The 22,706-nt window shown below is 48.3% G+C and overlaps 1 protein-coding gene across 2 annotated transcripts in view; it reads right to left on the bottom strand.

The window, feature by feature from the left end:
• Positions 1–9,513: 9,513 nt before the first annotated feature.
• The window catches only part of kiaa0930, a 69,714-nt gene continuing 56,521 nt past the window's right edge, over positions 9,514–22,706 (bottom strand). The window contains exons 3-10 of one of the 2 annotated variants that reach the window (XM_056277391.1): positions 20,966–21,070; positions 19,869–19,946; positions 19,588–19,689; positions 19,074–19,214; positions 18,304–18,492; positions 12,736–12,895; positions 12,272–12,427; positions 9,514–10,960 (exon numbers count right to left, since the gene is read on the bottom strand). In XM_056277391.1, coding sequence (XP_056133366.1) covers positions 10,920–10,960; positions 12,272–12,427; positions 12,736–12,895; positions 18,304–18,492; positions 19,074–19,214; positions 19,588–19,689; positions 19,869–19,946; positions 20,966–21,070 — 972 coding nt within the window. In that variant the 3' untranslated portion in view covers positions 9,514–10,919. The remainder of the gene's footprint in view (positions 10,961–12,271; positions 12,428–12,735; positions 12,896–18,303; positions 18,493–19,073; positions 19,215–19,587; positions 19,690–19,868; positions 19,947–20,965; positions 21,071–22,706) is intronic. The other variant, XM_056277392.1, reaches the window with a different exon arrangement.

Genomic DNA, 22,706 nt, shown 5'->3' with positions numbered 1-22,706 from the left:
GTCTGCGTCGATCTACGTGCAGTAAATAAGGCAGTGGTCCCTGATAAGTATCCACTGCCCACCTCAGAAGAACTCACTGCTCAGTTCTATGGCTCTGAGGTGTTCTCCAAGCTCGACCTCAGACAGGGGTACTTACAGGTGCCCCTCCACCCCAGCAGCCGAAACCTCACAGCCTTTGTGACACATGCAGGAGTGTTTCGCTACACCAGGATGCCTTTCGGTCTCAGCTCCGCCCCTAGCTGCTTCCAGAAAATCATGGTCTCCGTGCTGGCTGGCATACTGGGCGTGGCCATTTATCTGGACGATATAGTGGTACACGGGCCCACCAGTGAAATCCACGACAAGCGCCTTAACATGGTCTTCGCAGCCCTGTCCAAGCACAAGCTAACTCTCAATGCTGAGAAATGTGTCCTCTCTGTGCCAGCCATCGACTTCGTGGGGTTCCGGCTGTCAGCGAGCGGTGCAACTCCACTACAATCCAACGTGGACGCCATTCAGGCCATCCCTGAGCCCAGCTCGGCCGCCCAGGTCGCCTCCTTCCTGGATATGACAAGTTACTACCTGAGGTTTCTTCCCCAGTACTCTGCGACCACAGCCCCCCTGCGCCAGCTGCTGCGTAAGGACGAGCCATGGGTGTGGTCAAAGGCATGCAGTGACGCTGTGCGTGATCTCAAGACTCAACTGACTTCACCACCAGTGTTGGCTCACTTCAACATCTCCAGCTCCACCTTTGTGACCTGTGACGCATCAGCCACAGCGATAGGGGCCGTGCTGTCTCAAACCCAGAACGGTGTGGAGAAGCCCATTGCCTTCGCCTCCCGTGCCCTCAACCTGACCGAGCAGCGGTACTCCGTGGGTGAGCGTGAGGCGTTAGCCTGTATCTGGGCTTGTGAAAGGTGGCACCTCTACCTCTATGGCCGCTCCTTCACCCTCAGGACAGATCACCAGGCCCTGACAGCGCTGCTGTCCACATCTGGGACAGGCCACAAACCCCTGAGGCTGCACCGCTGGTCTGACCGCCTCCGCCAGTACAACTTCAGCCTGCAGTTCACCCCAGGCAGAGACAATGTTGTCGCCGACCTGCTCTCTCGCTCTGTCTCCACCCCAGCTCCACAGACGGACACTGACTGTGTGGAAAAGGACATTGTCCAAATGCTACACACACCCCTCCAGGCCACTGTCTCTCTGCAGGAGCTGAGGGCAGCCTCCGAACAGGACCTTGTCCTCTCCCAGCTCCGCACCTACATCCAGAACGGCTGGCCTCACAAGGTCCCAGAGGAGCTGGCTGCGTTCGCCCGAGTCAGACAGGAGCTCTCCTGCTGGAACGACACCTGCGTGGCACGTGGGTTTTGCACAGTGGTCCCAGCTGCTCTCCGTGCACGTGTTTTGAATACGGCGCATGAAGGCCACCTGGGCATTGTGAAACTGAAACAGTGCTGCCGAGACCTGGTGTGGTGGCCGGGGATAGACAGAGATATTGAGGCTCTGGTGAAGGACTGTTCTGCCTGCCTTGTGAGTGGCAAGACTGGCCACCAGGCTCCCCCACCCCTGCAACCTCTCGCCTGGCCCTCTCAGCCCTGGGAACACCTGCAGTTGGACATTTGTGGTGAGATCCATGGAGTTCCCCACCACCAACGCTTCATGGTGGTCGCCTACGATCTACACTCAAAATGGCCTGAACTCACCACTTCCGGCACTGTGACCTCACAGATCATCATCGACTTCCTGGACTCTCTTTTCTCTCGCTGGGGCCTCCCAAAGGCCATCACCACTGACAACGGCCCTCAGATGGTCTCTGCTGAGTTCACTGCTTATCTCGAAAGCAAGGGCATCCGTCATATACGCACTGCGTACTACCACCCCCAGGCCAATGGCGGCGTTGAACGTTTTCACCAGTCACTGAAGAACGGCCTCAGAGCACACATGGCCCAAGGGTGCTCTTTCACGCAGGCCATCCGTCACACTCTGCTACACTATCGGGCCACACAGCACTCGACCACAGGCGTCTCCCCAGCCTCTCTCATGCTAGGCCGGGAACTGTGCATGCCCCTTGACAGGCTCCGCCCCTCCACACCTCAGGCACCTCCCTCTGGGGTCAGAGCCTCAGTCACTCGTCAGCAGACGCGGATGAAGCAACGGTTTGACCAGTCAAAACGAACCAGGGTGCCAGACATCAATGTGTCAGACTGGGTCAGGGTCCGCAGGCCCCACAGGGACAATAAAATGGCTTCATACTGGTCATCTCCTCTCCAAGTCACCCGTCAGCTGGGCCCAGCCACTTACCTCCTCAGCAATGGCACTCGGTGGCACTCCAGTCGTCTACGGAAGGTGTCAGCTCCGCCACACACAGCTGGTGACACAACCATAGCCATTCCCTCAGCATGGCGAGACGCCCCGGGGCTTCATGCAGCTCCTACACGGGCCCCAGACATTTCTGGGCCTCAGCTCCCCCTGCCATCTCCCTCCCCACCTCGGCCTGCCCAGCCTCAGGCCGCCCCGCGACCTGTTCGCACACGTTTACGCCCTGGCCACCTAGAGGACTTTGTGTCAACCTTTCATGTTTGAAATCCTGCCCGGGGGGGGGGGGGGGGAATGTTATGTATGCACACATCGACAGTGCTGCATTTGATTTGGTGCTGTTCTATTGTGCTGGGATCGATTGGTGATGCCTGCGGGCTCTGGGTTGTTTGATCGGGTCTGCCTTTGATGCTGTGTCAGTCTAAATAAAGAATGCCACGGAGAGGTTGTGTCGAGCGACAGCGCTGTGTCCTGACGTGATTTCTAAATACAATAGGGGCTGCCCTTCATTACTTTTCTGTGTGAATGTGGGCATTTCATACGTAAAGGTACATTTGTAGCTGATAAATTAATACTTTCTACCTTATGTTGCTCAGTCTTGTACTTCCGTTAACTTGTGGCCAGCACCAGGTAATCCTAAAAGACGTCAGAAATTAGCATTTAGGAGCTTATCTAAAAAAACAAAAAATAAACTCTCCGGGGAGTTTACCCCCAGATCCCTGTAGTGGGTCTGCGTTTTCTCTGCTCACGCATCCTTCTCCCCTTTTTCACCCCTAACCAGTTTGCATGCCTGTAATTTGAATTAAAAAAAAACATCTTGGCAGGAAAACCGCTTTGAGCCGAGGTCGAACGTGTGAACACTTCAGAATAATTGTTCTGAGCAAGCATGTTTTTCCCACTGTAATTCCCATATGAGGTGGATGCAGTTTTAAACAGGCGATGAGATGCCGTCAGGCTGTGTGTGGTCCCCATCAGACCTCTGGTCAGCTCCTCAGGTCCAGGCACCCCTGTCTGAATACATCTGGAGCTACAGATGAAGGTGTGGATAGCAGTGGGAGGTACCTGTGGGTCCCTGATGGCTGCAGTTGAACCACTGAGGCGGGATAGGGATGCGGTCACCCTGCAGGACTTGCCTGACTCCAGGTTTGGGAATCGAAGCCAACCCCTTTGCCTTGGTCACCATGTCTTTCCAATAAGTTCTCCCACATGGGAAGCGAGTCCTTAAACAGAAACAACACACAAGAACATCATCAACAAACAAACTGCATCCCATAAGCCTTCCACATGAGCAGTCAGCTGCTGGTGTCCAGCATCTATACGGACATTTTACAGTCAATTCTGATGAGAATCGAGACTATGACTGCGTTCTTCTGCTTTTTGTGCACTGATATTTTCGAATATATGTGAGCAAGTCACCCCAAAACCTACTTGCATGGCCAATAAAACATCCTTCTAGAATGTTGAAAGGTTAAGTTCAGGTGTTTTTAAATGTAATTGTAACTTCAGAAGAAAAACTGAACAAGAAAATGGCAAAACTTTTTGAGAAAGGTCTAAATTATAGTAGGTCCAAAGTAGGTAGTCGACAACATGAACATGTTAGATGAGTTGTGAAAAGCATCCTGTTGTTACTGGGGTCACAAGACAGCTTCTTCATAATACCAGTTCCATGGGATTATGAGGAACTTGTGTAGTGTTCATACATGATGACAGTAACTTTCACTTTACAAAAGACACAATACCACTTCTGATCTATTTGCTGTGGTTTAACATGTAATCTGGGTAGCTCATCACAGCAGAAATGACAACTTGGTTTTCATTTGTTTCCCCAAATGCCTTTCTTCAGTGTCTTCCAGTACTGGGTTTATTACAACTAATGTTCCGTCAGTGAGACTTGATTTCATGGCATGATCACAAGATGTCACTTTTGTGATGCAAACTTTACCAACGTAACCATTCAACTAGCAACAATCCCCCCCATCCATCATCCAAACCACTTATCCTGCTCCTCAGGGTCGCAGGACGCTGGAGCCTATCCCAGCAGTCATTGGGCGGCAGGCGGGGAGACACCCTGGACAGGCCACCAGGCCATCACAGGGCCGACACACAAACCACACACAGTCACACCTAGGGACAATGTAGTACGGCTGATTCACCTGACCTACATGTCTTTGGACTGTGGGAGGAAACCGGAGCACCCGGAGGAAACCCACGCAGACACGGGGAGAACATGCAAACTCCACACAGAGAACGACCCGGGACGACTCACCAAGGTTGGACTACCCCGGGGCTCAAACCCAGGACCTTCTTGCTGTGAGGCGACCGTGCTAACCACTGCGCCACCGTGCCACCTTGGCGCTGGCATGTGTCATCCAATAATTTTGTGCGTTTAGGTGATCTTGAGAAAAACACGATTCGAACTAGCAAACATGTTTGCCAAATATCATAAGTTGTGTGAATTACTAAATTGTGTGATGAGGCTCTGACCCCATCATCATCATTGGTGGTCACTTGAGGTCAAGTATGACCGTCCTCCCTCTGGGTCCCACTGGGTCTTCAGGTGGGTGTAGCGGCCGATGCTAGAGCTGCATAATGGGAGGACACCTGTGCGTGAGTTTTTTACATGGAGTGGCTGATGCACCTGCAGACACCACACGGTCCTTGGCAGGAGGTGATCAGACTCCAATGGCATGGAGAACCAAGACAATTGGGGACCACCCTCTTTTGCACCCTTCATCCACCTTCGCTGCCATTGTGACCTGGAGACATCTCCCACCAGTTCCACCGTTGAGGTCTTTGTTGGATCGTACTTCGTCTGGAACCTCCCCCTTGAACTATCCACCTTGGGTGATCCTACCAGGAGCCAAGCTCCAGACGGCATAGCTCTTGGGAACATTGGTACATGCAAGCTTCTCCACCACGACAAGGCGGCGATCCAGGAGGAGGTGAGGCTCTAACACACTTGTAGCATTATATGCTCAATGCATGTGGCATGTAGAGCCGAAGTCTTCACCAACAGCCTCGTGCAGCTGGCATTTCTGTTGCTCATTCAGGCATCCACGTGTTTGTCTCGGTGACATAAGACCTTGAAAAAGTGCCATGTCTTGTCAGGACTGTTTGTGTGACTGCATTGTGACGTGTGCACCTGGTATGATGCAGCTCCATTTGCTGGTTGGTGGGTTGAGAATTGGGGTCTCCTGAAAGAGCTGCATGCACACAGATATCACAGCCCACCAGAGGAATGTAAGATTTCCACTGATCAAATCTGATGTCTGAAACTACTAACCTCCATTTGTAGGCAAATATAAAGCTTATGGGGGCATCTGGGTGGCGTAGCAATCCAATCCGTTGCCTACCAACACGAGGCTCGCCGGTTCGAATCCCCGTGTTACCTCCAGCTTGGTCGGGCGTCCCTACAAACACAATGAGCTGTGTCTGCGGGTGGGAAGTTGGATGTGGGTATGTGTCCTGGTCGCTGCACTAGCGCCTCCTGTGGTCAGTTGGGGTGCCTGTTCGGGAGGGGGAGGGGAGGGGGGAATAGCGTGATCCTCCCACGCACTACGTCCCCCTGGTGAAACTCCTCACTGTCAGGTCAAAAGAAGCGGCTGGTGACCCCACATGTATGGGAGGAGGCATGTGGTAGTCTGCAGCCCTCCCCGGATCGGCAGAGGGGGTGGAGCAGCGACCGGGATGCCTCGGAAGAGTGGGGTAATTGGCCAAGTACAATTGGGGAGAAAAGGGGGGGGGGGACCCAGTAAATGAATAAATACGTATACAGCTTGTACTGCATCCCAGTCCTCCCTCAGCACCGCCGTGTTCCTACACACAAGGGGCTTCAGAACAGTTTGTGTGAAGTTTAAGTTGCTTCTTAGATTGTGTGGTGCCATCTTTCTGGGCAGGCCATTCATGTCTCCCCACAGGTCTTGCAGGATCTGGAGGTGATTTAAACGGTCCACATCTTACTTTGAGCCCCACCAACAGCTCCTGTTTAGGAAGGAGATCATTTCCATAAAGGGGCTCACACGTTCTGACAAATGAATCTATTTTCAGCTGTAGTTAGGAGCTGAAACAGACTGTCTGTTTAAAACCCTGAGTAAAAGTAACTGTAAAAAACAACGGCACAATAACATGTTGCATGACCAGTTGAGGAAAAGAAAAAAACGGAAATTTTTCTGGAAGTGTGTATTTCAATAAACAAGTACACGAAAATGTACAAACAATTTGGAAATTATGCAACAGAATTATGAATCAATCATGCACATTACTTGTTGTCGTGTAGAAAAAGCAATGACTAAAACATGTGGACATCGAGATGAAAAAAGGAACATGTCCAAAAAAATGTCTGACAAAGTCCTAAAAGTTCAGAAGGAAAACACGAACCCAGACAGGTTTCAAAAAGGTTTCTAAAAGCATTTTTTACAGTGCAAAAAGTGTCAGTTTGCTCATATCAAATTGCCGTGAAAGCGGTCCGTTGTTTTAACAAGAGCACAACATCCAGCCAGGAAACTACGCTACATGACAACACTGAAGACACCAGGGAGGCGTTTCTCCTCCTCCCATCTCCCATCTTGTCAACAAAACAAAAAAAAAGCCTCAGAATCAAAATTGAAAAGTGCTGTGTGTGCACGCGCGCGTGCTTGCATACAAACACAACCATTTCTAGAACACTGCTGACTAACTTTGATTGGGAATGGCTTTGTTCTCTAAGTGCAGTTTGTGAGGTCTAATGACGGCGTCCTCTGAACACAGAATGAACCTGAACCTGACCAGCCCACCAACAACACGCAGTGTTAAGCTCTGCTGATGACACCGAGTTACTCACCGCTGCTGGTGTGTATACAGGATGTGCCGTGTATACAGGGTGTTGGTGTGTATACAGAGTGTTGGTGTGTATACAGGATGTGGTGTGTATACAGGATGTTGGTGTGTGTACAGGATGTGGTGTGTGTACAGGGTGTTCGTGTGTATACAGGATGTTGGTGTGTATACAGGGTGTTGGTGTGTATACAGGATGTGGTGTGTATACAGGATGTTGGTGTCTATACAGGATGTGGTGTGTATACAGGGTGTTGGTGTGTATACAGGATGTGGTGTGTATACAGGGTGTTGGTGTGTATACAGGATGTTGGTGTGTATACAGGGTGTTGGTGTGTATACAGGATGTGGTGTGTATACAGGGTGTTGGTGTGTATACAGGATGGGTGGTTGTTCTTTGGAAGGCTGTACAGGGACTGGGTCTTAACAGATGGCCCTAGCTGACTGACAGCAGCTTTGTTCATACTGGCGGATGCAGGAGGCAGAAGCCTTTACAAGACTGGATGAATAACAGAAGCTAGAGGAGTGAGAGAACAGACAGATCTTAACAGAAGCTAGAGGAGAGAGAACAGACAGATCTTAACAGAAGCTAGAGGAGTGAGAGAACACAGACAGATCTGAATAACAGAAGCTAGAGGAGTGAGAGAACACAGACAGATCTTAATAACAGAAGCTAGAGGAGTGAGAGAACAGACAGATCTTAATAACAGAAGCTAGAGGAGTGAGAGAACACAGACAGATCTGAATAACAGAAGCTAGAGGAGTGAGAGAACAGACAGAGCTTAACAGAAGCTAGAGGAGTGAGAGAACACAGACAGATCTTAATAACAGAAGCTAGAGGAGTGAGAGAACAGACAGATCTTAATAACAGAAGCTAGAGGAGTGAGAGAACACAGACAGATCTGAATAACAGAAGCTAGAGGAGTGAGAGAACACAGACAGATCTTAATAACAGAAGCTAGAGGAGGGAGAGAACACAGACAGATCTGAATAACAGAAGCTAGAGGAGTGAGAGAACAGACAGATCTTAATAACAGAAGCTAGAGGAGGGAGAGAACACAGACAGATCTGAATAACAGAAGCTAGAGGAGTGAGAGAACAGACAGAGCTTAACAGAAGCTAGAGGAGTGAGAAAACAGACAGATCTTAATAACAGAAGCTAGAGGAGTGAGAGAACAGACAGATCTTAACAGAAGCTAGAGGAGTGAGAGAACACAGACAGATCTTAATAACAGAAGCTAGAGGAGTGAGAGAACAGATAGATCTTAATAATAGAAGCTAGAGGAGTGAGAGAACACATACAGATCTGAATAACAGAAGCTAGAGGAGTGAGAGAACACAGACAGATCTTAATAACAGAAGCTAGAGGAGTGAGAGAACAGACAGATCTTAATAACAGAAGCTAGAGGAGTGAGAGAACACAGACAGATCTTAATAACAGAAGCTAGAGGAGTGAGAGAACAGACAGATCTTAACAGAAGCTAGAGGAGTGAGAGAACACAGACATATCTTAATAACAGAAGCTAGAGGAGTGAGAGAACAGACAGATCTTAATAACAGAAGCTAGAGGAGTGAGAGAACAGACAGATCTTAATAACAGAAGCTAGAGGAGGGAGAGAACACATACAGATCTGAATAACAGAAGCTAGAGGAGTGAGAGAACAGACAGATCTTAACAGAAGCTAGAGGAGTGAGAGAACACATACAGATCTATAACAGAAGCTAGAGGAGTGAGAGAACAGACAGAGCTTAACAGAAGCTAGAGGAGTGAGAGAACAGACAGATCTTAATAACAGAAGCTAGAGGAGTGAGAGAACAGACAGATCTTAATAACAGAAGCTAGAGTAGTGAGAGAACACATACAGATCTGAATAACAGAAGCTAGAGGAGTGAGAGAACACAGACAGATCTTAATAACAGCAGCTAGAGGAGTGAGAGAACAGACAGATCTTAATAACAGAAGCTAGAGGAGTGAGAGAACACAGACAGATCTTAATAACAGAAGCTAGAGGAGTGAGAGAACAGACAGATCTTAATAACAGAAGCTAGAGGAGTGAGAGAACACAGACAGATCTTAATAACAGAAGCTAGAGGAGTGAGAGAACAGACAGATCTTAATAACAGAAGCTAGAGGAGTGAGAGAACAGACAGATCTTAATAACAGAAGCTAGAGGAGTGAGAGAACAGACAGATCTTAATAACAGAAGCTAGAGGAGTGAGAGAACACAGACAGATCTTAATAACAGAAGCTAGAGGAGTGAGAGAACAGACAGATCTTAACAGAAGCTAGAGGAGTGAGAGAACACAGACAGATCTTAATAACAGAAGCTAGAGGAGTGAGAAAACACAAACAGATCTTAAGGCTGGAAAAGGGGGATCGTGTGGAAAAGTACATTAAAGGACAATATTTTCATTAAAATCCTTTATTCCTGAACCAACTATCCAAAGGCTGTGGATTTGTGGCGGAACACTAGGAATGCTTGAACCTCCTTATGAAGGGCCAAAAGGACCGGCCTCATACCTTTACTATAATTGTTTGTGATCGACAGCCAACACTAAATTGCGCCAACACATGAAACCCTGACAATAAAGCGCTTTGAGGGGCATCTGAAGAACCACTAGCTAACATCTAGAAACTAACTTCTGAGCCAGGTCTGGTTCTGGAGTTGTCTTCATCTATCTCCACTTTTGGAAAAACGCCTCAAAAGTAAAGCTTTTTATTCTATTTTCCTCGTCCCTTATTTCTCATCGCAACTTCAAATCACTTCTGGTTTGCAAACTGGAACTCTTGTAAACAAAAGTTGTCATTGGTTTGCTTGGATAAACGTTGTGGTGAAAAGCTACAGGAAATTTTGTGAAATAAAATAAGTTATTATAACAACACAATGCACCCTTAGCTCAGTTCAAAGTTCAACATTATTATTCCCTCTCAATTTCTGGTCAGTTCCACGAGCTTCCATCTTGGAGAATTGTGGAAACAAACTTTTTATTTTCCTTCAGGAGATGCTGTCTCAGCTGTTCTTTAGTCTGGGACAAATCACTACGGTATGATGTACCTTCATCCCCAGGTATCTTTTAAGATATTAAAAATACACATTCCCTGTGTTAAATGTGCCAAATCCATATGAATTCGAAAAATAACTGTGAAGGACATGACACAACATTGACCGTCTGTTTTCTGCCATGTGGCATACTTTACCTACATATGGGATGACCAACACCGTAACTGTCCTTCTCCTCCTTTTCCTTGCACAAGTTAGACACAGAATCCCTTATACCTCACACCGACTCACTGATCCAAGAACAAACAAAAGCCAAAAAACGCAGCCCGACAGAACAAAAGAAATGGGGAGCGCGTCACGTATCATCAGAAGCAGAACCTTTGTCAAGGCTTATCAGTGAAAGTTAAGCAGCAGGATATTTACAAGTAACACACACATTCTTCGTCCTTTTCTTTCCTGAACAGAGTTCAGCCAGTGCCTATGCACTCGCAGGTTGTATGATCCCGACAGCCTGTTTACGGGCCAGGACTTTCTGAGATGCCGGATATCTGGGGCCATTCCTCACGGAGCGAGACCACCTCTCATCTGCATATCCTCAGTAAGAAGGAAACTTAAAAGACGGAAGAGGCACTTTTTGAATGGCTGTTTTTGTACTGTCCCCGAAGGTTTTACATCAAGTCCTCTCTTCTGTCAGGTAAAGCAGATGTTTAGTGTCTTTACAGTGTCGACACTAGGTGGTACTGTTGTCTCAGTAAGCCTGATGCAGATAGGCACTTGGTAGTGAGGGTCTGGGCCGGTGGAGCTCTGCTATGTCATCAGGATGGGTTTCTGCCTCACCTCCAGGATATCTGAGTAAACACAAGACACACATGTCCATACAAAATATTTACTTCATGAAAATCACTTTAAAGGGCTCATCTCTGATGTTTTCATTTAAATGAACGTCTGTTTCATCACTACTGACCAGGGACTATGGTAACAATAAAGATCCAGCTCACTCTCAATTCACCAAAGTCTTTGCTTCCCAATGCATTTGCATTTTATTAAAAAATGGCGTCGGTCCGACTCCCATCAAAAAAATCTCAAACCGCATAGGAACTGACACACCTGACGTCACGGATTCCGTGCCGTGACGCTGACTGTGTGGTGTGTTTGAAGTTGCTATCTCGAAGATATACATTTCAATACATGTCCGTTAAGATACTATCTTTCATCAAAGGGGGTACTCAAATGATGAGTCCGCCTGTCGCCCAATTATGAAAGCCTTTGTTTCCAGCACACGGAAAATACAAATCATGAGGAGAATTCCCAAACCGCGCACTGGTTCTGACACGTTTTACTTCATTCAGCAGTGATTGGTCCACCAGAAAGGATAGGCGGAACTTTCTCTTTCAAAGACCAACCAAAGAGAAGCCCTGCTTGGTCCAACAAAAATAATTTAAGAAGGACGCCCGCGAACCTGAGGGCAAGACAAGCGGTTCAGATAATGGATGGATGGATGGACGGATGGTCCGGGTGGCATGGTGGTCTATTCCATGCCTACCAACACAGGGATCGGTGGTTCGAATCCCCGTGTTACCTCCGGCTTGGTCGGGCATCCCTACAGACGCAATTGGCTGTGTCTGCGGGTGGGAAGCCGGATGTGGGTATGTGTCCTGGTCACCGCACTAGCGCCTCCTCTGGTCGGTCAGGGCGCCTGTTCGGGGGGGAGGGGGAACTGGGGGGAATAGCGTGATCCTCCTACGTGCTACACCCCCCTGGCGAAACTCCTAAATGTCAGGTGAAAAGAAGCAGCTGGCAACTCCACATGTATCACAGGAGGCACGTGGTAGTCTGCAGCTGGCCCAGCCGGCAGAGGGGGTGGAACAGCGACCGGGACGGCTCGGAAGAGTGGGGTAATTGGCCATATACAATTGGGGAGAAAAAAAAAATATATGGAGACTTATTTAGGTAGCAAGTTATAATTGGCCCATCAGAGAGAATGCAGAGAGAAGGCAGAACGTCCTCTCTGGTTGGTCAACCAGAGAGGGGCATCAGAGATAGATTACTAAGTTCTGCTGGTTGACTAACGGACAGAGGAAATCTTACAAATTGCCACTTCAACCAAAAATACCCTTATTATGAAAAGGAAAGGTGGTATTAATGAGTTATCCACTGACCTGTGGTGATGCGGTGAAGTGGCAAGGTGACGTAGGTGAGGTGGGAGTACAGCAGGAAATACTCCTCTGTCCGGTTGAGTTTGAGCCAAGAGCCCACCAGCGAGCGGCCCGTCCCCGAAAGAGAACGAGAACGCAGGTTGGTGGTATTATGGAGATCTGCAGGACACAAACATGTTACCTTCTGTCTCTTCCATCCCTGTTAAGATGATGACTAGTAAACATTGCTAAATTGCATTTCAATTTGTGAACCTCGCAGAAGTTGGCGCTATAGTTCTCACGAACCAAAGTGGCCAATAAGGCCATTGGAAAATATTGCTTGTCAGATGTTAAACGGTCAAATTCCAAGTTCCTGTGAAGTGACACATTTGCAAAATACCCTGGTATTTATCACTTCACCAGATAATAAACCTAATTCTTGACCCCATCTCCCACAATTCAACAATCATCTAAAACTCTGACACTACCTTCATCATCATCCTCCCTGAAAAACTCTTCGCTGTCGTTTGCCGAGTGCGATTTTTTCATCTCAGCTATACGGTTACGGGGCACCTTCCGGCGCAGAGATGGGGAGAAGAAAGAGGGACGGTTCCTCTCTGGTGTCGGGGGTGTGCTGAACGATGTCACCTGAGAGAAACACCCAAGCTGGTTAGTCTCAAGCACAGAGAAGGCCCAATGCTATTAAAACAGGATTAGATTAGATGTTGTGGGCACAGGCCTGAGTTGTACTGTTTGTGTCTATGTCGTGTAGGTCACAAGTCTGACTGGTGCCAAGTGCAAATGCCTGTAGAACAAGTGATATTTTATGGAGCCAACTAGAAAAAGTGGCCCAATCCCAATCCCCGCCCCCCTCAATCAGCCCTAACACTTGGTCCTACCCCTTCGTTTTGCACGCATCTGCTGTGGTGGGGTGTCCCGTTTCTTTTTGGGATCGAGAGGTAGTGGTCATCTAGCCCCCCAAATGGCCCTCCAAAGGTTTTCAGATACAGACTTCAAATGGAGCGGTAGAAGAAAATTCCCAGAATTCTTAGCAAACTGAGGCAGTGTAACATGAAACATGGCTACCTGTCTTTATCTTTACAAATAATCATGCAAAATTTTAAAAAATCTGTTGGAATAGCTTCGTTTATGTACGAAGCCAATTCCAATGAAGTTGGGACGTTGTGTAAAACGTAAATAAAAACAGAATACAATGATTTGCAAATCCTTTTCAACGTATATTCAATTGAATACACCACAAAGACAAGATATTTAATGTTCAAACTGATAAACTTTATTGTTTTTGTTTTTTTTTTGTTGCAAATATTCACTCATTTTGAATTTGGTGCCTGCAACACGTTCCAAAAAAAGCTGGGACAGGGACGGGTCCGCGGTGGTGTAGCGGTCTAAGCATCAGCTTTGTGTCAATGCAGTTGCCCACTGGGGACCAGGGTTTGCGCCTCGGTCTCATCAGATCCAACTATGGCCGGACTCGAGGAAGCAGCAATAATTGGCAGCGCTGTCTTTGGGAGGGGGGCGGAGTCGGCTTGTGTTCGTCACATGAATGCGTCTCTGTGTGTGTGGGGAAAAAGCAGTGGTTCGGCCTGGATTCGCCTTGTCACAAAAGTGGTGAGGCGTCTCCTTCCAGACTGCTGGCCGGAGAGATGCAGTTGGCGAACACATGCAATATGAGGGTGGGTGTTTGAACAAGAATAGGGAGCAATTGGCCACTAAATTGGGAGAAAAGGGGAAAAATCAGAAATAAATTTAGGGAGAAAAAAAAAAGAAGCTGGGACAGGGGCATGTTTACCACTGTTTTCTATCACCTTTCCTTTTAACAACACTCAATAAGCCTTTGGGAACTGAGGACACTGATTGTTGAAGCTTTGTAGGTGGAATTCTTTCCCATTCTTGCTTGATGTACGACTTCAGTTGCTCAACAGTCCGGGGTCTCCGTTGTCGTATTTTGCGCTTCATAATGCACCACACATGTTCAATGGGAGACCAGTCTGGACTGCAGGCAGGCCAGTCCATACCCGCATTCTTTTACTGCGAAGCCCCGCTGTTGTAACACGTGCAGAATGTGGCTTGGCATTGTCTTGCTGAAATAAGCAGGGACGTCCCTGGAAAACATGTCGCTTGGATGGCAGCATATGTTGCTCCAAAACCTGTATGTACCTTTCAGCATTAATGGTACCTTCACAGATGTGCAAGTTACCCATGATGCCATTGGCACTAACACACCCCCATACCATCACAGATGCTGGCTTTTGAAATTTGCGCTGATAACAATCTGGATAGTCCTTTCCCTCTTTAGTCCGGAGGACACGACGTCCATGATTTCCAAAAACAATGTGAAATGTGGACTCGTCAGACCACAACACACTTGTCCACTTTGCGTCAGTCCATCTCAGATGAGCTCGGGCCCAGAGAAGCCGGCGGCGTTTCTGGGTGTTGTTGATATATGGCTTTGGCTTTGCATGGTAGAGTTTTAACTTGTACGTGTAGATGTAGCGACCAACTGTGTTAACTGACGATGGTTTTCCCAAGTGTCCCTGAGCCCACGTGGTAATATCCTTTACACAATGATGTCGGTTTTTAATGCCGTGCCGCCTGAGGGGTCGAAGGTCATGGGCATTCAATGTTGGTTTTGGGCCTTGCCGCTTACGTGCAGAGATTTCTCTGGATTCTCTGAATCTTGTGATGATATTATGGACTGGAGATGATGAAATCCCTAAATTCCTTGAAATTGTACGTTGAGAAACGTTGTTCTTAAACTGTTGGACTATTTGCTCACGCAGTTGTTCACAAAGTGGTGAACCTCGCCCCATCCTTGCTTGTGAACGACTGAGCCTTTCGGGGATGCTCCTTTTATACCCAATCATGACACTCACCTGTTTCCAGTTAACCTGTTCACCTGTGGAATGTTCCAGACAGGTGTTTTTTGAGCATTCCTCAACTTTCCCAGTCTTTTGTTGCCCCTGTCCCAGCTTCTCTGGAACGTGTTGCAGGCATCAAATTCAGAATGAGTGAATATTTGCAAAAAACAATAAAGTTTATCAGTTTGAACATTAAATATCTTGTCTGTGTAGGATATTCAATTGAATATAGGTTGAAAAGGATTTGCAAATCATTGTATTCTGTTTTTATTCATGTTTTACACAACGTCCCAACTTCACTGGAATTGGGGTTTGTAGATGCAAAGGAATATGTAATTGGATTGTTCATTCATTCATTCATCTTCAGCCGCTTCTCCGGGGTCGGGTCGTGGTGGCAGCAAGCTAAGTAGGGCACTCCAGACGTCCCTCTCCCCAGCAACGCCCTCCAGCTCCTCCTGGGGGAACCCAAGGTGTTCCCAGGCCAGATTGGACATGTAGTCCTTCCAGCGAGTTATGGATCTACCCCGGGGTCTCCCCCAGTTAGATGTGCCTGGTAAACCTCCAAAGGAAGGCGCCCAGGAGGCATCCTAATCAGATGCCCGAACCACCTCAACTGGCTCCGTTCGACGTGAAGGAGCAGCGGGTCTACTCCAAGCTCCCTCCGGATGTCTGAGCTCCTCAGCCTATCTCTAAGGCTGAGCCCAGACACCTATGGAGGAAACTCATTTCAGCCACTTGTATCCGTGATCTCACCCTTTTGGTCACTACCCAAAGCTCAGTGAGGGTTGGAACGAAGACTGATTGGTAACTGGATTGTTGTAACAAGCATTTCATAAAAATCACTATTCACGATGTCAACAGAACTGAGTGTAAATGAGGATTAGTGAATGACAGTATAGTCCCATGTATGAAGCTTGAAAAATGATCCAGCTGCAAATTTTCTGCACTTCCTGCTCATCCGATATCAGTGCTGGGCAGAGTAACTCTTTATCTGAAGTGGAGTGCATAAGACTGCCATGAGAACATTCACAGACAAGACTGCCATGACATGTGTCATGAACATGAAGGAGTCTTTATGAATGTTTATAACTGTTGTCATTAAGCATCATTCAGTCAATTATGTCATTGTAATGCAAAGTCGACTTTGTTTGAGGTGGTTTCGAGCTACAGACGCGTGAAATAGATCAAATCGAGCAGCTCGGTCCCACTCGGGTTGCTACATGTATAATTGATGATGACCTGATTTCCTTCATATACAGTCAGCTCAGTATCTGCCAGCCAGCTTTTAATCCTGAACTGAGGCTGTCTCATATCCATGTTTTAAAACTAGAAGAGTGCAGATCTCCACCAGGTGTATGTATCTCCCCTTCCCCGGTGCTCCGACTTTGTGACAAACCATCCATTTGTTCACCTACCGGGAGAAGGAGCCCTTATTAAAAAGATTTCAGATGAGTTTAACCGGCACAGTTCTGACAATATAAAATGAATGAACGTGAATGACTTTCATTCATTCTAAACTAATAAAACAGCAGTAAGAAAACAGCTCAGCCATGGGAAATGTTTTCTTGTAGCTACTGAGGTGGTTTCCAGCTGTGACTAACTAATCCTACTCTTGAAATTGTGTTTTTACAGCAGGGCTTTAACATTGGAGTCTACGGCACTTCCACATCTAATCCCCCTCATGATGTCCATTAAACAAACATGGCGCCGAGGTGAATACAGCAAATTATTTCCCAGAGAGCATCCGGATGTGGGCCACTTCAGGCAATGATGCGGCACTGATGGCCTTCTTCTGGCCCTGACAAAATGGATGTGAGCCTGAAGTGGCCCACATGTATAATAGCAAATTTGGCCCAAGTATGCCAAATCAAACGTGGGCCTTTTTTGGCAAAGATGTGGCGGTCTCGGCAAGATGTGAGCTGGATGTGACCCTGAAGTGCCCCCCGTGTGGTAAATGGTGAATATGGCCCAAATATCACAAAACAAATATAGACCACAATATGAGGCACATGCGGCATGGCTATGGCTTGGTTCTGGCCCAGATCTGACAAACAGGAGCAGACCGCCCAAGTGCCATTATTCCACACGGTATATGGGCCGGATGAAGTGTCGGGTGTGGGATGGGTCCGGGCCACAGCAATTTTGCTATTTGGGTTTGGTTCCTCCAGTTCTCCTGTGCTGAGCTCAACAGTGAAAGATTTGCTGACTTGTGAAATGCGATCGACGTCTCTACTTTCAACACTCATACCCGAATACATGATATTTTGATACGGTCACTGCCCGAGCTAAGTCAACCATGCACATGCCTGCAGCGACAGAGAGCGGCGTTGGTCGAGCGACCAAGAGAGTGAATGAAGAGAGGGAGTGGCAGTAGCAAGAACAAACGTTTTCCGAAGATTTTTAACCACCGCAACCACGAGAGGCTCTTCATCACACAGTCAACTGCAAACAAATTTTTAGGCTGATAGGTTCAGTAGTTTGCGAGATTAGCCATGGACAGACAGACACAAATACACACACACACCAAGACAGAAAAATATAAGGAACTACACTGTTCATTGTAGGCCAACTGCGAGGAGACCCCAGGGTAGACCCAGAACTCGCTGGAGGGACTACATGTCCCATCTGGCCTGGGAACGCCTTGGGATCCCCCAGGAGGGTGTTGCTGGGGAGAGAGACATCTGGAGTGCCCTACTTAGTGGAGTGCCACGATGACCCTACCCCGATCCACAATCTCACCCTTTCGGTCACTACCCAAAGCTCATGACCATAGGTGAGGGTTGGAACGAAGATTGGCTGGTAAATTGAGAGCTTTGCCTTCTGGCTCATCTCCCTCTTTGCCACAATGGTGCGGTACAACGTCCGCATTACTGCTGATGATGCACCAATCCTGTCAATCTCCCGCTCCATCCTACCTCACTCGTGAACAAGACCCCGAGATACTTGAACTCCTTCACTTGAGGCAACAACTCATAACAACTCATAATGCTATTATAAAACAGTAATTGTAACGGCTAAGCATTGACTGCTCACAAGTTGATGACTTGAACTTGATTCAAGTTCAACAGAAAGTAAGACTCGATTTTTTTTTGTTTGTGCTTTCAAGAAATCAAAATAAGCCTGCACAAATTGATCAAACAGAGCAAACTCAAACTACAACATTACAAAAGCCCTCACCCTCTCATGCATGGGAGAATCCTGGTCCTCCTCGGTCCCGCAGGGGGACGTGTCCCCCGTGGGCACCCTGCTGACTGCCATCTCAGCGTGGCCTTTCCCCTGGGGACCCTTCATCCGCACAAACTCCATGTTGTTGTACTTGTAGAAGCCGAAGGACATTTTCTGGGCCATCTTGGCAGCCACGCTCACCTGAGGCACACGTGTTGAAGCAGGTCCATCATGAATACATGTCAACAAAGAAGCGTCAAGATGTGAGATTTGATCTACAACCAACAACAATCTCACTATTTTGATACCCAATACCCATTCACTGCAAATGACGGGTGCCAGTCACTGTCATCACTGTTATTATTTTTCCCCTGCTTTTTCTCCGAATTGTACTTGGCCAATTAATTACCCCTCTTCCAAGCCATCCCGGTCGCTGCTCCACCCCGTCTACCGATCCGGGGAGGGCTGCAGACTATCACGTGCCTCCTCTGATACATGTGGAGTCGCCAGCCGCTTCTTTTCACCGGACAGTGAGGAGTTTCACCAGGGGGACATAGCACGTAGGAGGATCACGCTGTTTCCCCCAGTTCCCCCTCCCCACAAAACAGGCGCCCTGACCGACCAGAAGCAGCGACCAGCCCTCCCCGGATCAGCAGGGGGGGTGGAGCAGCGACTGGGAAGGCTCAGAAGAGTGGGGTAATTGGCCAGATACAACTGGGGAGAAAAAGGTGGAAAGAAATCCCCCCCCTCCCAAAAAAAAGGGTATGGGTGTGGTTACTCACGCGGTTGTCGTAGACCTTTTTGAGCGCCTCGTAGCGGATGGAGCCCTGAAAGATGACACCCTGGAAAGTATTGCTCTTATCGCTGGCCACCAGCTCTACACACACCATCTCCCCCTCGCCCACCGTCATGTCACTGAAGACCTACAGAAACACCGGGTCTTTCACTCACAAGCTACTTTGCTGGTTCTTGTCCACCTGAACGTGCTAATCAAAGCACATGCTGGACAATAGAAAGCTGCTTTATTTCTTGCAAAGAAACAGAGACTTCCAATTACTATTACTATTATTATTATTATTGATATTATTAGAGAAATTGGTTGAACTTGCCACCCCCGCCCCCCCAGTTTGGTCATTTATAAAGATAGGTGAGATGAGATGAGATTATAAAGGCTGTATTTAAAAGTAACAATCTGTTGAAACTGCCAGGTGCACCGTGCACACTGGCGTGGTCAGTGAGCTCCTCTGGCTTCTCACTAGACAGTAAAGAGGCTCACTGAACAGAAACAGAAATTACCTCCTCAAAGTTGTCGATCATAAAGAAGATGTTTGGGTAGCTCATCTTGGACTCCTCTCCTTTGCTGTCCATGGCGTGTTTACTTGGAGATGCGAAGACTTCCTGAGGTGGTATGTGGGGGTGGAGGATTGGGATTAAAAGCAGAGATGTGATTTTCTCACAGCCCGTGTGATGAATGAAGCTTGAGACAAGCTGAGTGCTGTGTTGTAGCAATCTAATGACAGCGTCTCTGGCGAGCCACGCTGGCTTGACAGAGACGGCTGAGAGCTCCATCTTCCTACCTGGCACTTCTTCCTGTGGATGTGGATGTCCCCAGCGTCTGAGCGTGTGCAGACAGCACACGTCACCACGTAGTCCAGCTGAAAGACAGCAAAGCTTTCAAGTCACTGTGGGCATCAGGACCCATACAGGGGTTACTAAAAAGATCTTTTTTTTCTCCCCCCTTTTCCTCCCCTATTGTACTTGACCAACTACCTCACTCTTCCGAGCCGTCCTGGTCGCTGCTCTACCTCCTCTGCCAATCCAGGGAGGGCTGCAGACTACCACATGCCTCCTCTAATACATGTGGAGTCACCAGCCGCTTTTTTCACCTGACAGTGAGGAGTTTCACCAGGGGGACGTAGCGCGTGGGAGAATCACGCTATTCTCCCCAGTTCCCCCTTGCCCCGACTGACCAGAGGAGGCGTTAGCACAGCGACCAGGACACATACCCACATCCGGCTTCCCACCCACAGACACGGCCAATTATGTCTGTAGGGACGCCCGACCAAGCCGGGGGTAACATGGGGATTCGAACCAGGATCCCCGTGTTGGTAGGCACCGGAATAGACCGCTACGCTACCCGGACGCCCATAGCGGGCTTTTCTTCAGCCATTCTCTCAACTTGTGCTTCCCCTCTGTTGAACTGGGTGAACTTGAACACTTGTAGAAATGGGTTGGGCTAATTTGCGGTTCAGTAATTCAAGATTGGATAGATTCAGTGTCACGCCATACACCTATCATTACTCTCACAGGATCAGAGAAAGGAAAGGTTAAGGTGACAATCTCACACAGTATACCGTTAATGTTTACGTGTTCCATCATTAAACTGATGGGAGACTTGGTTAAACTGCGGTATTTCCAGTGCAGAAAAAGAAAGGCACATCTAGAAGTCTGACTCCATTTATCATTGTGTGGGAACAGACACCTCTACAACACCTAAATTTACAGTAATCATCTCAGCTGCCCCTTGCAGAAGGCCACTTATGTCCACATATAAGTTCAGGGTTTACAACTTCTGTTCATCCATCCATCCATCCTAATGAAAGCTACGGGAATGATCCTGTGGGAGTAAGTCAACGGGAATGACAGTGAATCCATCTTAATGTGAACTCAGCACCTTCTGTAAAATGAGGTTCAAGTAGACGCTCTCCTCCCAGTCAATGTCAGGGTCACCGAGGCCAGGCAACTTCTTGGAGTCCCTCCTGTACACCTCTACCTCCACCTGAAAAGACACCAACAAAATGTTATGCCTCCAGTGCATCACGCTCAGTTACCTTACCCACATAGACACGCTGCTCCAGAGTACACCACGGTGCCGCGTGTTTGTATTGCTATCAAGCTCATCTTCATCATCACAATAGTAGTATCCTCTCTCAAGACCTTCAAACATGCTGAAGTGACTATACATATGGCATGATACTCATGCATTTATGCATCTGAATGCAGATAGTTCAGTTCATCAGCAGCCATGTGATCTGATCCTTGACTGGATCCAAGGACAGTTTCCTCAGCATTAACTCACATCTCACTACCTCGGTGAGCTGTGAGGATGCCAGAAGTCTGGTCGGGTGGGGGTGGAGGTGGCTCAGGGTGGGGGTGGGGGGTTGTGTCAGACTTGCTGGCTGAGAGCTAAATGTACTCAGTGAAGCAGAACATAGTGTCGGTCTTGGAGAGAATGACCTCATTTCCATTTCCTTGACCCGGGTTGTTGCAAAAAAGTAAGGGAAGTTGTCGGGGCCTCTAATGGGGCTCTTCTTAAAATGGCAGCATGTAAGTGATACTTCGTAGAGATTTTATCTCACTGTCTCTTTACAATCTCTTTTGCTCATACCTTTCAGTGAAAGGCCATTGAGCCTCTATCTCATCCTTTCACTGAATGACGGAGGGGATCCTGACAGACACCACCCCAGGTGTCTGTCAGGATCCCCGGCACCACCCCTGTTTACCCCTGGTATTGACATGCGTCTTGGGTGATCTGATCACAAGTGGACAGCTCAAATACATCAGTTCACACCTGGCATTAGGATGCGTCTCCAAATGCATCTCGAGTGACCACTTGTGATGGGATCTCACTTCCCCGCCCTATATGCAAATAAACACTACACCATTTCCCTTAGTAAAGACCAAATGTGTTGTTCCCCCCCCCCAATTGCATCCGGCCAATTACCCCAGTCTTCCAAGCTTCTTCCGGTCACTTCCCCACTCCCTCTGCTGATCCAGGGAGGGCTGCAGACTACAACATGCCTCCTCCGACACATGTGGAGTCACTAGCCGCTTCTTTTCACTTGACAGTGAGGAGTTTCACCAGGGAGACGTAGCGCGTGGGAGGATCAAACTATTCCCCCCAGTTCTCCCTCCCCCCTGAACAGGCGCCCCGACCGACCAGAGGAGGCGCTAGTGCAACGACCTGGACACATACCCACATCCAGCTTCCAACCTGCAGAGACGCCCAATTGTGTCTGTAGGGACACCCAACTAAGCCGTAGGTAACACGGGGATTCGAACCGGCGATCCCTGTATTGGTAGGCAACGTAATAGACCGCTATGCTACCCAGACGCCCCCCAATGCATTGTTTTAACCATGGGTGTGCGGCGGTATGGGTGTGTCCCTGCATGGCCGCAATGGGCCATCGCAGCAATCACGGTCCACGTGGGCATCTTCGGTCCAATCGCCATCTTACATGACTGGCCACCGCAGCGTGACGGCGGGTTGTCCATCCATCCATTATCTGAACCACTTATCCTGCTGTCAAGGTCGCGGGGATGCTGCAGCCTATCCCAGCAGTCACTGGGTGGCAGGCGGGGAGACACCCTGGACAGGCCACCAGACCGTCACAGGTTTCACACACACACACACA

This window comes from Lampris incognitus, chromosome 3 (genome assembly GCF_029633865.1).
Source record: "Lampris incognitus isolate fLamInc1 chromosome 3, fLamInc1.hap2, whole genome shotgun sequence".
Lineage (NCBI taxonomy): Eukaryota > Metazoa > Chordata > Actinopteri > Lampriformes > Lampridae > Lampris > Lampris incognitus.
The sequence above is the reverse complement of the archived record's forward strand: the minus strand, read 5'-3'. Positions and strand labels throughout refer to the sequence as shown.